Source organism: Nuphar pumila, chromosome 13 (assembly GCF_984573655.1).
Source record: "Nuphar pumila chromosome 13, dmNupPumi1.hap1.1, whole genome shotgun sequence".
Lineage (NCBI taxonomy): Eukaryota > Viridiplantae > Streptophyta > Magnoliopsida > Nymphaeales > Nymphaeaceae > Nuphar > Nuphar pumila.
Window position 1 is genome coordinate 90,714,831 of NC_143261.1, and position 20,711 is coordinate 90,735,541.

The window sequence follows — 20,711 nt, forward strand, 5'->3', positions numbered from 1 at the left end:
GTACAGTAGTGAAGTACATATTTTCTACTGTGAATTAAAATTTTGAAGCCTTTTCACAATTTATATGCCTGTTGGAATATGAAAAAAAACGGTCCTAAGCAGCAGAAACAACAAAAGTTAGAACTTGAGTTAGTTATCCATAAATTTTATTGTCTGGAAGGATTCATAGATCTTGGAATAATAAACACCGAAACAAACATTTCTAAAGTTTGAGAATTAAAATCATTAAGTGGGATCACCAGGAACACATGCACAGTACACAACCCCATGACTACCCATGGAAAACTGGAAATACTAAAATTGCCAACACTTGATGCATTTCAGATAAAACTTGAGTATTCTGAAACACCTATCCTCAATACACAAGTACACCAGTACTATGTATGGCTGAAACAAACTTGACACCAAAACTTAAAATGATATACAGTTCGTGCACATGATGCCTAGTTAAAACATGAGAAAATCCCATTCTTAACTTGCATTGAAATACACATAGTTAATGAAATCTGGGAATTTAGGAAACACCACATATATTTATATAAATAATAAAAAAAATCTTTATTTTATTTATTTTATTATTATTATTATTATTATTATTTTTTGAACAAGTGGCCCAGCCAAACTGGGTCTAGCACACAACCAGACCCACCCAGCCGACCCAGTCGGCTGGGTCAGGTACTTAGCCCAGCCGACTGACTGCCTGGGCCCTAACATGAAAATAAAAATTTATTAACTCTTTTTTTTTATTTTATTAGAATCCACAACAACCTAAATTCCCCAAATTTGTCGATTTGGAAGTTACGAAAACCCAAAGCAAGCTTGAAAATAATACATATGTAAGAACACCGAAACCCTACCAAACTATTGCATGGGATACAAACCTATGTTCCCATTCTTAATTGAAATCAAAAGAGAACCCGTACCTCTTCCGACGTTCGGGGCTGCTATTGTGAGGAGGCGGTCTGATTGCTCTAGCTGCTCCTACCGCCGTGAAGGCACGATCAGGAATGCACGGAAGTCACCGGTTGTTAACAGGAGGGTTTGAGAGGGTGTCGTCGGCAGCTAGCCGAGAAAACACAGGGAAGAGGGAGAAAGACAGGGTTCCTACCTTTTTCGGTGGGAGGAGGAGGTGACTGCCGCGGGTGGAGGGTCGCCGACTCCGATAATGGTGATGGTGGCTGCCGCCGTGAAGGGTTCGAAAGGGATGGAGAAAAGATGGGAGAGACAGAGAGGAGGAGAACGAGAGGGGGAGAAAGGGGTTCGGGACCCCCTGTTTGTAGGAGGATGCCCGAAAAAAAGGGAACTCTCCGGTGGCGGCCACGCTTCGCGCCCCCCCCTTTTCCATCGCTAAGGGTGTCTCAGCTGGGTTAGGGTTCATTCAGAACCCTAACACCCGATTTATCGGGCAAGCTACTACCGACTTTTAAACTTTTTTTTTTTTGTTACTTGCTTGCTACGTGAGGCGCGGCCCGGGTCCGGGACCGAGACCTGGGATCCTATCACTATCAGGGCCAATGGATCCTTTGCCGATTTGGGTTCGTGAATTGGATCCATGACTTACTCGAAATGTGGATCCACAGGTTGGATCTAAATGGATCCAACTGTGGATCCCTGCACTAACTTTTATATTTATAATTTCTTTTTATATATATATATATATATATATATGTGATATTAACTATATATATATGCCCCCTTATGTGTCCTGGATCCGAAATACGGATCCTAGACCCATTTGCACACTTCGCATTATTTTATAAAGGAAAAATGCACGAAAAAATTTCGGTTATTACACTGATGGAGTACACTGGGTGTGCTTAGAGGTTTGCAATCTTTCATACCTGCTTTGCTGAGAAGATCAATGGTATACTTATGTTGGGTGAGGGTCATGCCTTCAGTAGTCTTGTCAACTTGAACTCTAAGAAAATACCTCAGTTTACCAAGATCCTTTATCTTAAATCTATGGTTCAGGAGCTCTTTGACCTGCTCAATATGTTTATTAGAATTATCTGTAACGATAATGTCATCTACATATATCAATAACAGGGTAACTATATCTGTGCATTTGAATATGAAAAGAGAATGATCAATAAGAGATCGACTAAAACCATATTTCTCTACTTCAAGAGAAAAACTGTCAAACCAAGATCGAGACGCCTGCTTCAAACCATATATAACTCTCTTTAACCTGCACACGTATTCTTTGGAGTTTTCTTATGCATATCCAGTGGGCTGTTCCATGTACACTTCCTCTTTCAGATTTCCATGCAGAAATACATTTTTGACATCCAGTTGACTAAGGGTCCATTGGTGCTCAATAGTCAATGATAATATAATTCTGATGGTGCCCATTTTCACAACCGGACTGAAGGTCTCATCATAGTCTTGTCCTTGCTCCTGTGTGAAACCCTTTGCAACCAATCTAGCCTTGTATCGTTCAATAGTATCATTCGGCTTGTACTTTATTTTATACACCCACTTTGACCCAACATTTTATTGAGAATGTAGTGTATGTATATACGCGTCTCGATCTGGACCCAAAATGTTTCTTTTGTATTATTTATGTAAAATGTAAAATATATATATATATATATATATATCATGTATAGTATATATGTATGAGGTCCATGACATTTATGCCCAACTTACTTTTTACCATTTTTTTATCTTATATGGTTGTCCCCAAAGATGATTGTGGAGCCTGATTTATTGTTTTTGCCCTTGCAGGAAGGGGGGTCCGGGGGCTCCCCCCGGCGCGGGTCCCGCTACGCGGTCAGCGGGCGGGGGTCCAGGGGGGGCCGCCCCTGGCGGGGGGTTATAGGGGGGAAGCGCCCCCCCCCCCCCCCCGGAAAGAATTTTTTTAAAATTTCGCAGCCCATTTCATAGGGCAATTTTTTTTTTTTAAAAAAAAATCCAAAAAAAAAATGGACAACAATGACCCTGGGTGCGGTCAACGCACCCAGGGTCGGGTTGACCGCACCCGGTGCCGCACCCGCACCCGGTGCCGCACCCGCACCCGCGTCGAGTCGCGTCGACGCAGGTGCGGCACCCTGCTAGCCGAATCCCTGTGACATAGGTTAGGAGCTTACCAACATCACCAATAACATGAGTGGCTGCACCGGAATCAACATACCAAGTGCCCTGATCATTCTGTTTTAAGTTTAATTCAGCTAAAGCAGACAATAACAACTCCTTCTCCACTGTTCTTCAAATTATCTGTCCTCTTTCTTGTCTCTGATTACTTTCCTCTATTTTGGGGTTAAACCAGCAATTAGCTTTGATATGCCCCCTTTTGTTGCATAGAAAACAAGTGGGTATCGTCCTTTGTATTTGCAGATTAGGAGGAATGTTGGGTGTAGGTAGTATGCCACGACTTCTTTGTCTATTTCTTCCTTGACCACCCTTCTCTCGAAAATCATACCTACCACGTCCTCGTCCATTAGCAACCCCTGTGGTGGCAAGCACGTCTTGTGCTCTAATGTGAACACGAGTCTTTTCAAAAAATCCCTTCAAAGTTATCTCATACTGAAAAAGCTTGGCGCGAAGATCTTCAAATATAGGTAAATCTGATAAACACAATAAGGAAGTAACTATCATATGATAATCGGGTCCCAACCCGCTCAAAGTTTGTTGCACCATATCCTTGTCACTAACTGCACAACCCACGATGGTTAATTGATTTATAATAGTCTTCATTTTGTTCAAGTATTCCATGATAGTCATGAAGTCCTTTTTCAACATTTGAAACTCCTTTAAAAACAGTACTCTGCCCTGAGCAACTTGAAAATATGTCTGAACCAGTCGGTATCATAACTGCATAGCCGAGCAGCCATCTGAGATTACCACAAGCACCTCTTGCGACAAAGTAGAAGTAATATAGGCCACTAACGCCTGATCTCGCTTCATCCAGGATACACACTTTGGATTTCTGACATATGTAATAGAAGAGTCTCCCTTACCATTCTTGTCTTCTTGTGATATGAACTCTGGAGAAATTGGGACAGAGCTATCCAGATGTCCAGAAAGATCTTGACTTCTTATGAACGAGATGATTTGTCTCTTCCAGGTTAGGAAATTGGAGTTGTTCAGTTTCTCATACACGAGTTGGCTGAGAAAGCTTGAGTAAATACCAGATTGACGAGGAAATGAATCCATATTCTAGAGAAGAGAAAAATCGAAATCGAAAAAGGATGAGAAACAAAGGAGAAAAATGACTTTAGAACAAAGTGGCAAGTAAAAATCTGTTGGGTTCAGAAGAGATTCAGAACAGAAATTAGATTTCAAAAAATTCTGCTGCCTTTTTTTTTTAATATTCCTGACGGTCTGCAGACCAGAGGCAATAAACCAGATTTTACTGTAAAATCTGTTCCAAACAAGATTCAACCAATATTGAGCACGTCACTTTGAAAATGACGTGTTTTCTGAATTATAATGAAAGAAAAGGTAAATCCAAGAAATTGATCAGCAAAGAGAATATCGATTAATCAAAGAGGAGAGGTGATCATGCCTAGATCAGAGTCTGATTTTGCATCTATTTTCGAGATCTGGAGAAAGGACTTTGACGTGATCCTTTTCAATTTTGGAATCACGCCTAGATCAAAATCTGATCTTACGTGATTATTCAAAATTTTGTTTGTGTGAGATCACGTTCAGATCAGAAAGACAATCAAGAAGAGAACAAAAAATCGAAGGGAAGAAAAAGAAAGCACGTTGATGAGAACAAATCCAAGATTTTGGTTTGAAAACACAGAATTGAAAGAAATGGTTGATAAAATCTATAAGAAGAAAGAACACAGGAAGAAGAGATGAGATTGGATAGGAATCTACCTTAGAAAGAGATAGTAAACTCGATTTGATAATCACAAGGAGATCACGACTTCAAGACTGGATTTCTACCTCTGATACCATGATAGAAATTGAAGGTTCAGATGTTCAACCACAAGAATAGAGAGAGAATGGGAGAGAGAACGTGTGCTGCTGAAAACCCTCAATAGGGATCTGCGCATTAGGCCTTTCATTAAGTATATGCTAATACAAATATTAGGGTACCAAAATACCCTTTACACAATAGGCTTAAATACAAATGAACCATTAATAAACATGTGACATAATGAACTTGAGTTGGGTCTGGATCTCAGATCCAAACCCAGATATGAATGACGACTTCTTTTCAGAAAGTAGAGTGAGAAAACATATAAGAAGAATAGATGAAGCGTGTGAAAAGCATAGGGGAAGTGTGGGAGAATTGAGATTCCCATCAAGTTTCAAAAGCTAGGAGTATTGCGCTTCCGAAGCGAGTTTCCTCCCACCTATCTAAGAAGCTTTCGTTTCTACAACATGCAAATTTCTAAAAGTATGGGTATGGGGGTACATATATGCATGCATGTATAAAGAAAATATTTCATATATGCATATGTATATGCACATATGTATGCATGCTGCGTGTGTGTGTGCTGTTAAAATATGTGTACTCGTACACATATATGTATGTTGAAATATAATCCTTAAATGTACATATATATATATATATATATAAAGATACGTATACATATATATGTATACGTATCTCTATTTATATATATATATAAATATATATATTTTCTCTTCCTAAAATACCCTCAAGGGTATTCTTGTAACTTGTCATTTTACGCATATTCCAATTGGAATATGCATTGTAATATTTCTTTTATTTTTTGTTTTTTTTATTTATGTTTTTCGTACCATATTGGGGGCCTCCCAATAGAGACGTTGGGGGCTCTCCAACGTCTCCTTTGGGAGCCCCCAAGGTGGTCCCTTTGAGAGTGTATAAATAGGGGCTCTCCCCTTTGTATTGCGTACTTGTGGGAGGAGCTCTTGCTCCATGTAATGGGTGTTACACCCTTATTTTCTTCAATGATATTAACTTATGCCTTATAGGCATTTTTGCCCCTTTGTGGGTTTATGTGTTAGCACATTATGTGCTTGTGTTCTTCCTTTAGTGGGTATATTCGCACTTCATGTGCATGTGTATTGGTTCATTATTGAACCTAATATATTCAAAGCCGCTTCTTTACATGGTATCAGAGCAAGGTTGGGATTGAGTTGTTCTTTGTTGCATTGGGAAGCGTGCTATTCAAGAAACTTTAAAGAAGAATGGTGAAGTTCTCGTTTCTCTCTTTTGCTTATTAAAATTATTTGGTATGCATTATATTTTTAAGTATTGTGCATTATGAAGAATTAGATATGTTTTTGCATATGTGTCTCTCTTTTGCTTCTTAAAAATATTTCGTATGCATTATATTTCTTTAAGTATTGTGCATTATAAAGAATTAGATATATTTTTGCATATGTGTTCTCCTTGTCATTATGAGTTTGGATTCTTAACATTCCATTGAACCTTTTATATTATTCTCTTTAGTATGTCTTTTCTTGAAAAATAAGTTTTTTTTTAGAAAGTTATGTTAGAAGTAAAATGTTTGTGAGTTATGTAGCATTACTCACATTCTCTCATCATAATTATTTCATATTAAAAGTATGTGTTTACCCTCTAAAATGTCCTATATGAGGTTTTGTTTTATAATAACATGTGTTTTTTTGAAAAATGATGTTTTATTTTCCTACCTAATGAGTTCTTTTTCATACGAGCAATGTTTGATTAAAAAGGCATTTTTATAATATCGGTTGAATTAAGTTTTAAATGATCTCATGAAATATGGTTATTCTCTTTACATTCTTCAATTCAATTTCAAGAATATGTTTTATTGTAAGATTTATGATCTTCATTAATGTTGCATACATTAGGAGTTGGTTATAATCTATTAAGTCATATAATATTATGAATTTTTGTTTATAGATTTATGCCATAATGCAATCCTAGTATTCTCTTTGGGGATTTTCTCCACTTTAATGAAGTTTTCCCTCTTCCTTTCGTATGTACCCTCATTTGAGAATTTTGTTGGATCTCTCTTTGAGAGGCTTTTTGATCCTTGTAAATCTTCTTATGAGTATGTACTCTTTAAGAAGACTTCATGATTGTTATAAGCTTCTTTTAATATTGGTTTTTTTTAGGAGACTTTTTAAATATTACCATTTTTTTTGAAAGCTTGAGAGTCTCAAGCATTTGCTTCTTTTATGAAATACATGCATTATTGCATGTTTGCTATTATTACGCTTTTTGCGTATTTTGTTCAAAGTGTTGTGAGAGTGTCTTCGTACACTTCTTTTATAAAATATTTATGCTTGTATGCGTATTGTCTATTCATAGACATTTTCACATGGTACTCTCTTTTCAATAAAGAGATATTTTTATTGCCTTCTTTAGGGCTTGTGTTTGTTTTTATCCCTTAGTGGACTTGTAAGATTGTTTCTTTTCTCATTATAAATGCTTCCGCAATATCTTGGTACATGTTGTCCTAAATTTGCACATTTAAGATTATTGTCATTCTACATCTTGGTATGCATATAATTGCAAATTATAAAGGCTTGATTTGTTTCTTGGATTATTCCAAATCCTTTCTCACACATGACATTGCTTAAATATTTCATGTTATGTTTATTAAGTCTTTTGATAATGATCATGATTGAACATAATTTCGTATATATGCAACATTATAAGGCATATTGTTGTGATTAACTATGTTGGACCTTTGAGTCGGCCCTCTTTGTAAAATCACATATTTGGAAAATGTTTTCCCTAAGAGTTCATTACCCTTTTATGGCATTTATCTTCTATCCATCACAAGTTATATGATGCATCAATCCTTTTTTTATGGCCTTATTGTTATATTAGAGATAATTGTTGAGGTGAGTTATGGGCACCTTGTGTTATGTCATTTTAGATTGTCCACTTGCCATATTATAGATGGTGGTTGAGGTGAGTTATGGGCACCTTGGGACTCTAGAATGATTTGGTATATGATCTCTAATTATGAGTGTGTCACTCGTTTGATTTTGGCCATTGATCTTATGGATGCTCTTATTTATATATATATATGTGATGGATATATGGTGTTTGAAACCTTAAATGTTTTAAGGTATATTAAAATCAAGGTTTTAAGGATTATTGCCCAACCTTTTATTGTTTATGAAACTTATGAGTGCATTTGCACATTTGTGATTTCGTGCTTTTGTGCACAAGTGTTCCATGTGTTCTTGGTGTGCGTATGTTCACACATTTATTCTCTAGAATATTGTTCTATCGGTTGTAGTATCTTTTTGAAGATACTTTTACATAGTTTATTCCAAAATGTTATTTTTATGGGTATTCTTTTTGAAGAATATTGTTCTATTGATTCAAGGTTTTATTTATATGTTTGTCATTACAAGTTTTATTGCCTCAAAAGTCTTCTCCTTTTATAACTCTTATCTAAGTGTCATCATATGTAGACAAGAATTTTATTACACCTTTGTGTGTTGGTAGCCCTTTGTTGGCTTTGTTCTCTTGGTCTAGTAGCTGAACACACTTGTCTTGAGTGTTACTATATGTAGACAAGGCACGTTGATTCACACCATGGTGTGTGATTTTAGTCCATGTTGGCATTTGTATCCTTGTTCTAGTCGCTGAGATGTATGCCCATGGTTGGCTTCTTTCACTCATTTCAAGTGCCATTTTATGTAGACAAGAGATGTATTGTGTTTTAGCCCATGGTTGGCTTGATACTCTTGTTCTAGTAGCTGAACATACTTGTTTTTGAGTGTCTTTTTGCGTAGACAAGAGATGCTTTTGGTCCATGTTGGCGTGTATTCTCTTGTTCTTATCGTTGATACACTCATTTCAAGTATTATTACATGTAGACAAGAGGTATTTTTCACACCTTTGTGTGTGTCATTTGGCCTTTAATGGCATTATATTTATATTCTTGATCTAGTAGCTTATACACTTGATTTATGGGTTTTGGAGGACTAATGAGGTAGTTGCTTGTAGTGGATGAACTATTGTTAAAAGTTATGAAATTTCATTCATATTTTGCTTTCTTTTAGATACAAGTGAATCACATCTTTGATATGCATATTGATATTTTGGCACTTAATCTATATATTAAGTGCTTATGGCTTTTTGGCCACTTTTTGATATGCAAAATGAGTTTTTTGTCATTTGAGTGAGATTTTCCTAAAAGTGTGAGGTTCTCTACTTAAATAACACTCATTATTTTGCCTCTTAAATGGATTTAAAATCTTTTTGAAATCTTGTGCTTCATACACTCTTTTTATGCTCTTGAAGCATTTCCCTCTTGAAATCGCTTTCAAAGGAATTGCTAAAATCAATAAACCTTGTCTTTCTATATGTTTGAAGCATGTTTCTTTTAAGTGTTGATTCATTTCATGATAGTATATGCATATGCTCATTATGGCCTTTTTTCAATAAAGTTTATATAACTTATGCCTCTTCGTAGGCTTCTTGTGATGTCCCTTAGTGGACCATTGTGTTATTCCCCATTATGGGGTTGTGTTTGTCCAATGTTGGACCTTATGAATGCATTATGCATTCTTGCAATTCGTTTCCGCTCACTCTTTAACATGATATATGATTTTGAAACTTTGGTTTTCTAAATTTTCTTTTCATGTTAAAGTAATTATCCTATCATGTGCTTCAATTTCTATGCATAAGTTATAATTTTGCACCTTGTTAGGAATGTTCCATTTGAGTAAAGTGCAAAGATATTTTTTACTTGTTCTTTGTTATTATTCCACAGGATCTTGGAGATAGGATAAAAAGTACCCTGGATGGATCGGGAAATGTGTTCACCATTAGAAGGCAATTGGAGGAAGGCATTTACAAGTTTCAATAGCATCCTTACCTAAGCCTCTTGGAGTCTTGCGACTTTTTTCAATCTTTTCGTTTCCCCGCAAAGATTGAGGGGGGGTGTTAAAATATGTGTACTCGTACACATATATGTATGTTAAAATATAATCCTTAAATGTATATATATTTATATATATATATATAAAAAGATACGTATACATATATATGTATACGTATCTCTATTTATATATATATAAATATATATATTTTCTCTTCCTAAAATACCTTCAAGGGTATTCTTGTAACTTGTCATTTTACGCATATTCCAATTGAAATATGCATTGTAATATTTCTTTTATTTTTTGTTTTTTTTTTATTTATGTTTTTCGTACCATATTGGGGACCTCCCAATAGAGACGTTGGGAGCCCCCAACGGTCACAAATGTGACCGTTGGGGGCTCTCCAACGTCTCCTTTGGGAGCCCCCAAGGTGGTCCCTTTGAGAGTGTATAAATAGGGGCTCTCCCCTTTGTATTGCGTACTTGTGGGAGGAGCTCTTGCTCCATGTAATGGGTGTTACACCCTTATTTTCTTCAATGATATTAACTTATGCCTTATAGGCATTTTTGCCCCTTTGTGGGTTTATGTGTTAGCACATTATGTGCTTGTGTTCTTCCTTTAGTGGGTATATTCGCACTTCATGTGCATGTGTATTGGTTCATTATTGAACCTAATATATTCAAAGCCGCTTCTTTACATGTGCGTGCACATGTCTATGTTTATATAAAAATATAAATATATACACACACACACACACACACACATATATATATATATAAACACAATACAAGAATAGTTGAAAACAACCATGATGAATGGATGAAGACAATAGGTAATCGGCCAGGTCTGGACTGGATCAGAACTGAATCTTGTCTGCTATGTACCCATGGAGTACCAGTATGAGTGTTGACACAGGTATGACACTCTTCTTGAAATATCCATGTTACATGCCCTGCAGCTATTTGGAATACTGGGTGTTTTTTGCTGTTTACTAAATGGAAGTTGACATTACTTCCATTGCACCCCCGTGCATGCTTTTGCTTCCATTGACTTTGATTCTTATAATTGCTTTCTTGTGTGTGTGAATGTTGCTCACTGTGTGAATCTGCACCACTTGGACAGTACACAATTTCCTAACATTCATGCAGGCCATTCATCAAAAAACAAATATTTTAAGAACTGTTTTTTGAGATCAAACTTGGAAACTAAATTACAACAAAAATGAATCCTTAATTACAAGGCCCTAGTTTGATCCTTTCCCCCCTTTCCATTTATTTCAAATTTTAGCAAGTAATTATTTCCTCTTATATACAATTGTACTTTGGATGTATTGATGCATATTCTTTTTGTTTTTCCAAAACACTGTGCGTTGAATGCAAGCATTGATTTTGTTCTATTATTTTCATTCCTTGTGATTTTAGAGATTGGGATGAAGTTGTGAAATTCATTAGTGATTTATTATATCAATTCTTAATTTAATGAAGATTATTAATTGTTTGACAGACTCAGGTCAATACAAGTTTGATAATGTAACTGAGCGTGACTTTTTGCGAACTGAGGGTGACCCTGGTGGTGCAGGATATACAATCAAAGAAGCAGTAGCTCTAGTTAGAAGCATGGTGAGTTGAATCACAAATGTTCTTCAATTGCATATCCCGTGGTGCGTTCTTAATGTTATTGATGCTTCTGGTTGTAAATGTACACAAATGACTAGCCCAGAAAAGGTTCCGGGTTCTTTAAAAATGAAGAATGTTATAGCTATCTATTTTTAGGATAAGTTATACGATACTCTTGATTTGGAAAGCTAGTTCTTCCTCTTTGAGCTGAAAATTCAGTTAGGATGGAAATGTCAACCTGCAATTTGTTTAGTGCAACTGCTTAACATTATCTCTTGATACATCTGTGGCATGCTAATAGAAATTTGATGATATTGGTTGCCCAAGTGCTCTATCTGATTGCATGCTTTATGACAAGAGTATTATACTTTCAGCTAAAGCAGCCACTTCTTTACATTATCTCTTTTTATATCTATTGCATGCTAATAGGGATCCGATGACATTGGTTGCCCAAGTGCTCTATCTGATTGCCTGCTTTATGACAAAAGTATTATACTGTTAGCTAAAGCAGCTACTGCTAACATGCATTGTTTCTTATTTTTTCAAGTTAGGGAGTTCACAAAAACAGCCTAGTATCTGCAATTCATGATTGTCAATGATACTTTTGATATAAATATACCACCGCCAAGGGGCTGTCTGGTTGCACCAGAAAATGGAAAAGGTTAAGAGATGCATGGGGCCCATGTTTTTCTCTGGTGCACAAGTATAGAGAACTTTTACCAGGTCAAATTTCTCTGAAATGCATGGACCTCATGCTGTATTTCGAGGTCTGTTGCACCTTAGGAGGTGTGACAGTTTTTCCTGGTAGAAAATTGTCCTAGCAAAAGGTTCCCCTGGACAAAATTTTGCATGGAGAAAATTGTCTGGGGAAATCAGATGACCCTAAATGATAATCGTTTCGGTGAAAGTGCTTTAGCTGCAGCTATGTAATATGGTTCTTTGGTTGAGTATTGAGAAACCTGATACACATGAATACAAGAAAATAAGAAACTTATCTGCCTGCATATTTTTGGCATGTTTTCTACTTAAGATTTTGTATGCTTCTGGCTATACATGCTTGTAATTTTTTTTCCCTTTTATCTTTTGTATAATACATGGAAGACATGTTCATGAAGAAATAAAAAATAATATTTTTTTCTTAGTCAGTCTTTCTTCATTGAAGGCTCTGTGACTTAAGGGATGGATCCAGAATTATACATCTTGTGCTAGATTGAAGATTCTTCCTAAATATCTCATAACCTGCATTTTGCAAAGTGTTACATCTAAATTTTTGAAAACTCCTTTTGAAGTAAGATCATAATTGTATACTTTGTGAAACAGGTGTACTGTGATTCCAGAGTTTGTTGTGTAAACTTCTTTGCTTGATGTAGGACTCTCAAACTTGTTTCTTCCACAACTCTTCTGCGCTGTAGTTGATGGGTTTCTTAGAAAGTGGCTTTCCTCATGTTCTGTTTATTTTCTTTAATTATTCTATTAGGCCCGCTTTACTATATGGTACGGAATGTTGGGCTGCCAAGAGACATCATATTAAAAAAATGAGTGTAGCTGAGATGCATATGCTTAGATGGATGTGTGGAAATACCATAAAAGATAAGATTCGGAACGAGGAGATACGTAAGAAGGTAGGCGTTGCACCCATTGAAAATAAGATGAGAGAGAATCGTTTACGGTGGTTTGGACATATTCGGCGAAGGCCTAATGATGCTCCAGTTAGAAGGATGGAGAAATGGGAAAATATATTATTTAAAAGAGGTCGGGGTAGGCCTAGGAAGACTTGGATGGAGATGATAGGAAAGGATATGCATGCTTTGAACCTCACCGAGGACATGGCATTGGATAGAAATGATTGGAGGAGAAGGATTCATGTGGAAGACCCAGAATGATTTTCTTTGTTGGTTCATATCGCCGACCCCAATTGTTTTGGGATGAAGGCGTAGTTGTTGTTGTATTCTTTTGTCTTGTTTTCTGAGTCTCTGAGCTGTGTTGCAGTTATATTTATTCCATAATTGATAGTCGGCAACTACATATAACGTGCTCAAACATTTAAAATTTAGAACCAAACCTTGGATGTTCCATTCATTTGCCATCCAAAATTGTTTCACTGTGAAGAATACAATTGATTCACATCTTCTTATCATTCTGAAAAGAAAAATGAACAGCTCTCATTGGTTAGTTGCTTGGAGTTTTTACCAAGCACCGAACTCATGCCAGAACTAGAGTTCTTGTTATTTCTAGTTGAAAAATATATCCATCTCTTTTGTGTTGGGTTTATGCCCAAATGTATCACACCTATCAAAGAAAAAAATATTTTGTTTCAGCGCGCTATGTTCAAATCGATCTCAGGATGATGAATATTGCTTCCAGTTGCAGTGCTTAATTGATTGTACAAATGTTACTATAGAAAATAAATGAAACTGGTGAGGAGCTACCATTTTCATGTACCATAGCTAACAGATGATCTGCTGTGTTGCATGAAAATTGAAACATTTTACTTGAACACATTGCCAGACATAGCTCCTATTTTCTGTTTCTGCTTCTAGCTCTTTTAACAGTGATAGTCGTCAATGATATACTAAATTATGTTTTTATTTTTGTACTTGCATTCAACATAGATTCCGGGACAGAGAGCTCTTGCGTTGCAACTTCTGGCTACTGTGTTTGACAAGGCTTTGTGCAACTTGCAACCACAAAAACAAATTGGTTGTGAACTTGGGATTACTCTTCATGGTAATGGCACAGTTGACTGGCAGGCTCTCTGGGCTTATGCCATTGGCCCAGACCCTGGACTCATCTTGACTTTGAGGATGGCTCTAGATGACAATCATGCATCTGTACTTGTGGCATGTGCAAAAGTTATCCACTATGTTCTGTCTTGCAATCTGAATGAGTACTACTTCAGTTTATCAGAGGTATAGCCTTCTAGCACCTTCTGTGGGCTATTCTTGTTAACTTTGGGACTTCTTGTAGTTTGTTACTAGTTTGAGATACATCTTCTTTATTTTATTATATATCAAAAGTTTAACAAGTTAGATGCAGCTTAAATATATTATTTAGACATAAAGTGCATTTCAATGACAGCTAGTGGGTGTTTCAAAGAGGAGCATGTATACTGCCCCTATTTTCAGGACTAAGGCAGAAATAGAATTGGGCTTCCTTAATGGTGGCTTTTGGAAATACAATGCAAAAACATCAAGTATCCTTCCCTTTAGAGATAAGTCTGTGGAAGATGAGAATGCTGAAAAACACACTATAAAGGATGACGTTGTTATAGTGGAGCAGGACATCGCAGCAGGTCTAGTTAGAATGGGAGTACTCCCAAGAATACGCTATATTTTGGAGGTACGCATGATGTTACTAGTTGGCTTCTCTTCTTTAATGTGTCTTGTGCCATATTTCTGTCATTCCTTGTTGATACTTGTTTCTTTGCATCACATCCTTTTTTAAACTACTGTTCAATGTTTTTTGGAAAGGCAAAGGAATTTAATTATTTTGATAATTGTTACATCTACAAACAACAAAAAGAAAAGAAAAGAAAAGAAAAGAAAAGAAAAGAAAAGACAATTTACCCTACTAGATTTTTGTGGCTTCCACCTTTTATACCTTTTTATCTGTAAAACTATTATAATTGAAAATCTCAGGAGCTATATGGTGTTTCATTGTGTTGGAGGTATTAAGACATGATCTATTGGGTCTGGATCCAAATCCAAATTTGTTTGACATCAACAGCATATGATGTCTTTTTGCTGTATTGTGTTCAGCTTGACCAATTGACCCTTTCTTGTATATTAGTCAGGGGTATTTTTGTCTTGTAAAATACCTATTGATTTAAAGGAACCCACGACCCTAACGAGGGTGTGGAAAACTGTTTTGTTGCAGCCCTTCTCTCCTTCTCTTCTCTATATGGTGTTTTCTGGTGCAGATCTTATATGGTATCAGAGCAGGGTTTCGATTCCTCCATCGAGGTGAGTTAAAAAAGTATTGACTTTCACCCATCTTTTTTTCTTCCACTATTTTTCCCTCATTTTCTTTCTTCTTCTAGATCCTTTCCTCACAGTCTTGATCCTACTTCTATTCTCCATCAACATTCTTTTCGAAAATAAGAAAAACATATAGATCGAATATATTGATCAAAGTTTTTCTTTCTTATTTTCATCTTGTTTGCTGATTAATTGTTTTGCCTACAACTGGTGAAAATTTGTGTCCTTTTCAATAAAAAAAACCCTAGATCGAATTTTGGGTTTTCTTTTTTTTCCTTATTCGGAATATTTGGTTTCTTTTCTTGATTGTTCCCTTCAAATATGATTTTATCTGATAGATTTTCTAATCACATATATCTTTTAAAATATCCCAATATTTATTGCAATAATTAATTTCTTATTATCGCATATCTTCAAATAATCATTTATTTATGATTATTAATTATTCTTGTCTTATTGCTCTATCCATCTGATATTTTCGTGAGTTGATCTGCAAAAAAAAAACGTAGACAGATTCTTTTATTGCAACTTTTATTTTCGGATCCCTTTTCATCCTCCTTTTACCTGCCATGGATTCTTCTTCTTCCTCTTCGGTTATTTCAACAAGCTTTCTTAACCAGTTAGTTTTCGAAAAATTAAATACCTCCAATTTTCTTACTTGAAAAGGCCGTATCTTTCCTTTTATTCAGAGCCAAGGCCTTTCTGGTCACTTGGATGGATCGATTTAGACCCCACCATAATTCATATTAAGAGAAAAAAAGGATGAAAAAAGGGCTGTTATTAAATCTTCACAGGTTCGGAACCCAGCATACGTTTCCTGGATGAAACGCGATCAGACGTTGGTGGCATATATCACGTCTACATTGTCAGAGGAAGTTTTGACAAGCATTCCAGATGATTGTTGATTACAAAAAAATTCTGCAATAAGGAAAGGAAGGGACTTACCCGGATTTGCAAAATCCTTTTTAGAAATGTGGGGACGCCGTATATGAGTCTCGACCGTCCTTTGCCCGAAGGAAAGGTAAAGTCCAGACAAGTTCTCCGATCTCCGTAGCCTGAATTGCATCATCAAGAAACTCAGATATGCAATGAAGATCATCAAACGTGTATGAGTATATGTTCTAAAACAATAAAAGATTGAAATGAAAGAACAAATTTAATTAAATGATCTCAAAAATTATCTTTTTCAGACTCGAGGGTCCGTTCATCTTTTAAGTTCTTTTTTGGTCCGGCAACGCCTCTGCGTAGGTTCGAGGATTCTTCAGTGGCTTCGACGACTCCTTCACGTAAGTATGGCAGCTTGAGAGGGTAGGAAAAGGCTTGAGTTCGTTCTCTCTAGGGCAAGTACTTGGACAGGAAAATTCCAGATGACCAGGCTGTAGGGGTAGGCCCCTATTTATAGGATTTCGAGTGGGATACAAATCATTGGATCTTCCGGATTCAGGTCTAATCCAACTAGATCCCAGTTTATCCCTTGGAGGGGATAAGACTTATTCAAAAGAATCCTTCCTTCCTGAAAAACGCACAGGAGGGGACAACCACACAGAGGGGCCATCCCGAAGGTGGGACGACCAGACTAGGGGCTGTCCCCAGACGGCCAGACCAGGGGCCGTCCTGAGATGGGACGGCCAAAGAGACGATCGTCCCCGGGTAGGAAACCAGACAAGGCTGGTGGAGGGCCGTCCCGGATAGGGACGACTAGGCAATGGTGTCGTCCCCAGCGTGGGACAACCATATGAAAAGCATCCCCAAGGAAAGATGACCAAATGCCCCTCTTTGTCATAGGGATGACAACACATGAATTGCTGTCCCAAGGCAGAGGTTCAAGGATTTGAGATTTTGGGAGAAATGAGTGTCTATAGATGCCTCTCTTTGTCATTAATCGATGTGATTCGATTTATGACAAAGAAGTAGACACATGCCCAAGTTTTGAAACAATTGGGTTGCTGGGACCGTGCTTAGTCCCGCCAAATGAGGTCAGTCTAGTTTTGAAAACCAGTGGGTTGTGGGGACCATTTGGGTCCCGCCGAACGAGGTCAGGCCAGTGTTTTGGAAGAAAAACTGGGTTCTGGAGACCGTGATTGGTCTCGCCGAACGAGCTCGGGCCAGTTTTGAAAACCACTGGGTTATGGAGAATGTTTGGGTCCCGCCGAACGAGGTTGAGCCAGTGTTTTGAAAAAAAAACTAGGTTGTGGAGATCGTGATTGGTCTCACCGAATGAGGTTGGGCCAGTTTTGAAAACCACTAGGTTATGGGGACTGCTTGGGTCCTGCCGAACGAGGTCAAGCTAGTGTTTTGGAAGAAAAACTAGGCTATGGAGATCGTGATTGGTCTTGCCTAACGAGGTCAGGACAGTTTTGAAAACCACTGGGCTTATGGGGATCGTTTGGATTCCATCGAACGAGGTCGGGCCAATGTTTTAGAAGAAAACTGGGTTGTAGAGACTGTGATTGGTCTCGCCGAATGACATCAGGCCAATTTTTGAAAACCACTGGGTTATGGGCACCACTTGGGTCCTGCCGAACGAGGTCGGGCCAGTGTTTTGGGGAGAGAGAAAAAACTGGGTTATGGAGACTGTGCTTGATCTCACTGAACGAGGTGGGGCCAATTTTGAAAACATGAAGAAGTGTCGAATAACAATGCTTGTTGGAAAAGATGATCTTTTGTTCCTGCAATGAATGACCAAAGGGTCTTTGCTGTCATTGCGATGGATGGCTCGGAGGGGAATGTCGTCCCCGAGTGGACGACAATATAGGAATGCTATCTCGAGGCTGGACAGCCAAGCGGGGTTGCCATCCTATGTTAGACGACAAAACATGGGATGCCGTCCCATGATGGACGACAAAACCCAGATTGTCGTCCGGTGCACAGTTTCTGACGTAGGATCCGTGCAGGAATTTGACTCCCAACCGAATTGAAACTCTTTCCTTATAAAAATGCTTTGTGCATCCATTTTTGCTCCCAATCTTTGGCTTCTCTACTTCTTGGTGACCTCGATTTGTGCCCTGTTTTTTGTGATAGATTCACATGCAGCGGTAATCACTCTAAAAAAGAACGTCTTCCCTGTCAACCCTCGCCAAGTTCACGCTCATCATTTTATCCGTCATGGGCGATTGGTAAGAGCTTTCTCCCTTTCTACTTACCTCTTGCTATGATTCATCCCATGTGCCTTTTTGTAGACTGACCGCAAATATGAAGAAGAGATTGCTGCCCCTTGTTGGTTCGATGAATGGTATACTGAATTTCGGACTGTTTATCATCAGTTTTGAAGACCTATGGCATCTATATCATGTTTGCCGATTACAGAGGATGTCGAACAATGGTTCTCTTCTCTTTGAAATCCTCGCACAAGTACCTTTTGGCTTCCCTTTGGAGAGATGACCATTACTCTTGATGAGATGATTCGTCTTCTGGGGCTAGTTCACTTTCCTACAATGCACCTTATAGATGGATTCATGATTAGCTAGGGCACTGTGGATACATGTAAGCTTTTATCTTCCCTGTTTGGTTACTCACACTGGGATCTAATTCACCCTTCCTGGGATATACAAAATCACCATCCCCACATTTTGCTTGAAGATCTGAAGTCTTTCGTCTAGCCTCACAGCCTTTCAGTCACCGGCTCTCCATAGCCCGAATTGCACCGTTGAGACACTCGAATATACAACAAAGATCAAAGTGTATAAATATCTATTATAAAATAATAAAAAACTGAAATGAAAGAACAAATTTAATTAAATGATCCGAAGGATTACCTTTTTCGGACTCAAGGGTCAGTTCAACTTTTAGGTTCCTTTTCGGTTTGATAGTGCTTCTGCATAGGTTCAAGGATTCTTCAGTGGCACCTTCACGTAAGTATGGCAACCTATGTCACAGGGATTCGCCTAGACAGGTGCTGCATCCGCGTCGACGCGACGCGGGTGCGGCACCCGGTGCGGTCAACCTGACCTTGGGTGCGGTCAACACACCTAGGGTCATTTTGGTCCATTTTTTGGATTAAAAAAAATCTGCTTTGGAAAATAAAAAAAAGAGACCCTTGCTTTAAATTCATTTAAAATGCATTGAACAACATTATTTTCAAGTGAATAAATTCTCATTAAACTCTCTCTCTCTCTCTCTCATTTAATAGTAATAAAACTTCCTCTCATCCACCAAAAACATAAAACGAGTTTCTCAACAAGGCAGCTTTGGAAAGTGTTGATAATAGAAAACGGTTTCCTAAAATCTATCTTGGAAATTAAAAGCTTTCATTGAGAATAGGAAAGGTCTCTTAAAGTCCAATGTGTAAATTAAACCCATATTTTGAAGTTTTAAATGATTTTATTTAGATTCTTGGAAATTAAAAGCTTTCATCGAGAATAGGAAAGGTCTCCTAAAGTCCAACGTGTAAATTAAACCCATATTTTGAAGTTTTAAATGATTTTATTTAGAAGTTTCAATTTTGGACCCCCCTTCTATATATATATATATATATATATATATTTTTTTCCGCACCCCCGCACCTAAGGTTTTTGAAAGTGCCGCATCCCCGCACCCGCACCCGCACCCATGTGACATAGATGGCAACTTGAGAGGATAGGGAAAGGCTTGGGTTCGTTCTCTCTAGGGCCAGTACTTGGACAGGGAAATTCTCGATCCTTAGACTATAGGGATGAGCCCCTACTTATAGAATTTGGAACGGGACACAGATCACTGAATTTTTTGGATTCAGATCTAACCCAAATGGACCCGAGTCTATCCCAAATGGGGATAGACCTCATCCAAAAGAGTCTTTCCTTCTTGAAAAATGCGCAGGAGGGGAAGAGGATTAGATAGGGATAAACCATTTGGCTTATCCCCGAAATCGGGTCATGGGACGACTAAACGGTTTCGTTGTCCCAAGGCAGGACAGCCAAACCGAGGGACGTCCCTAGCTGGAACAACGACACTACGGGGCCGTCCCATGGTGGCACAGCCAAACTTCTTGGCCGTCCCAAGGTGTCTCAAGGTGGGATAGGGTGAGACAAGGTGGGCAGTTGAGGATAGGTGGGTCGTCCCAAGGTGGGACGGCTTGACCTAGGGCCGTCCCATGGTGGGACGACCAGGATAGGGGGTGTCGTCCTAAAGTGCGACGGCCTGAACCGGGCTGACAAGGCCTGGAGTGGGCAGGATGACAAGTACAAGTGGGCAGTCCCAATGTTGGACGACTCAACCTAAGGCCGTCCAATGGTGGAATGCCCAGGACAGGGGGCTCCAACCATAGAGTCGTTGGAGCCCCCAACGGTCACAAATGTGACCGTTAGGGGCTCCCAACGACTCCATGGGAGCCCCCTTTTGGGCTCTTCTTTTGAGGCCCTTG

At 38.1% G+C, this 20,711-nt stretch overlaps 1 protein-coding gene across 3 annotated transcripts in view; it reads left to right on the plus strand.

Moving 5' to 3' along the window:
• LOC149819135 (transcriptional elongation regulator MINIYO-like) overlaps positions 1 to 20,711 on the plus strand; it is an 85,468-nt gene that overhangs the window by 16,237 nt on the left and 48,520 nt on the right. The window contains exons 3-5 of one of the 3 annotated variants that reach the window (XM_089984128.1): positions 11,284 to 11,399; positions 14,009 to 14,305; positions 14,475 to 14,735. In XM_089984128.1, the coding sequence (XP_089840254.1) occupies positions 11,284 to 11,399; positions 14,009 to 14,305; positions 14,475 to 14,735 (674 nt within the window). The remainder of the gene's footprint in view (positions 1 to 11,283; positions 11,400 to 14,008; positions 14,306 to 14,474; positions 14,736 to 20,711) is intronic. The other 2 variants (XM_089984130.1, XM_089984129.1) reach the window with 2 other exon arrangements.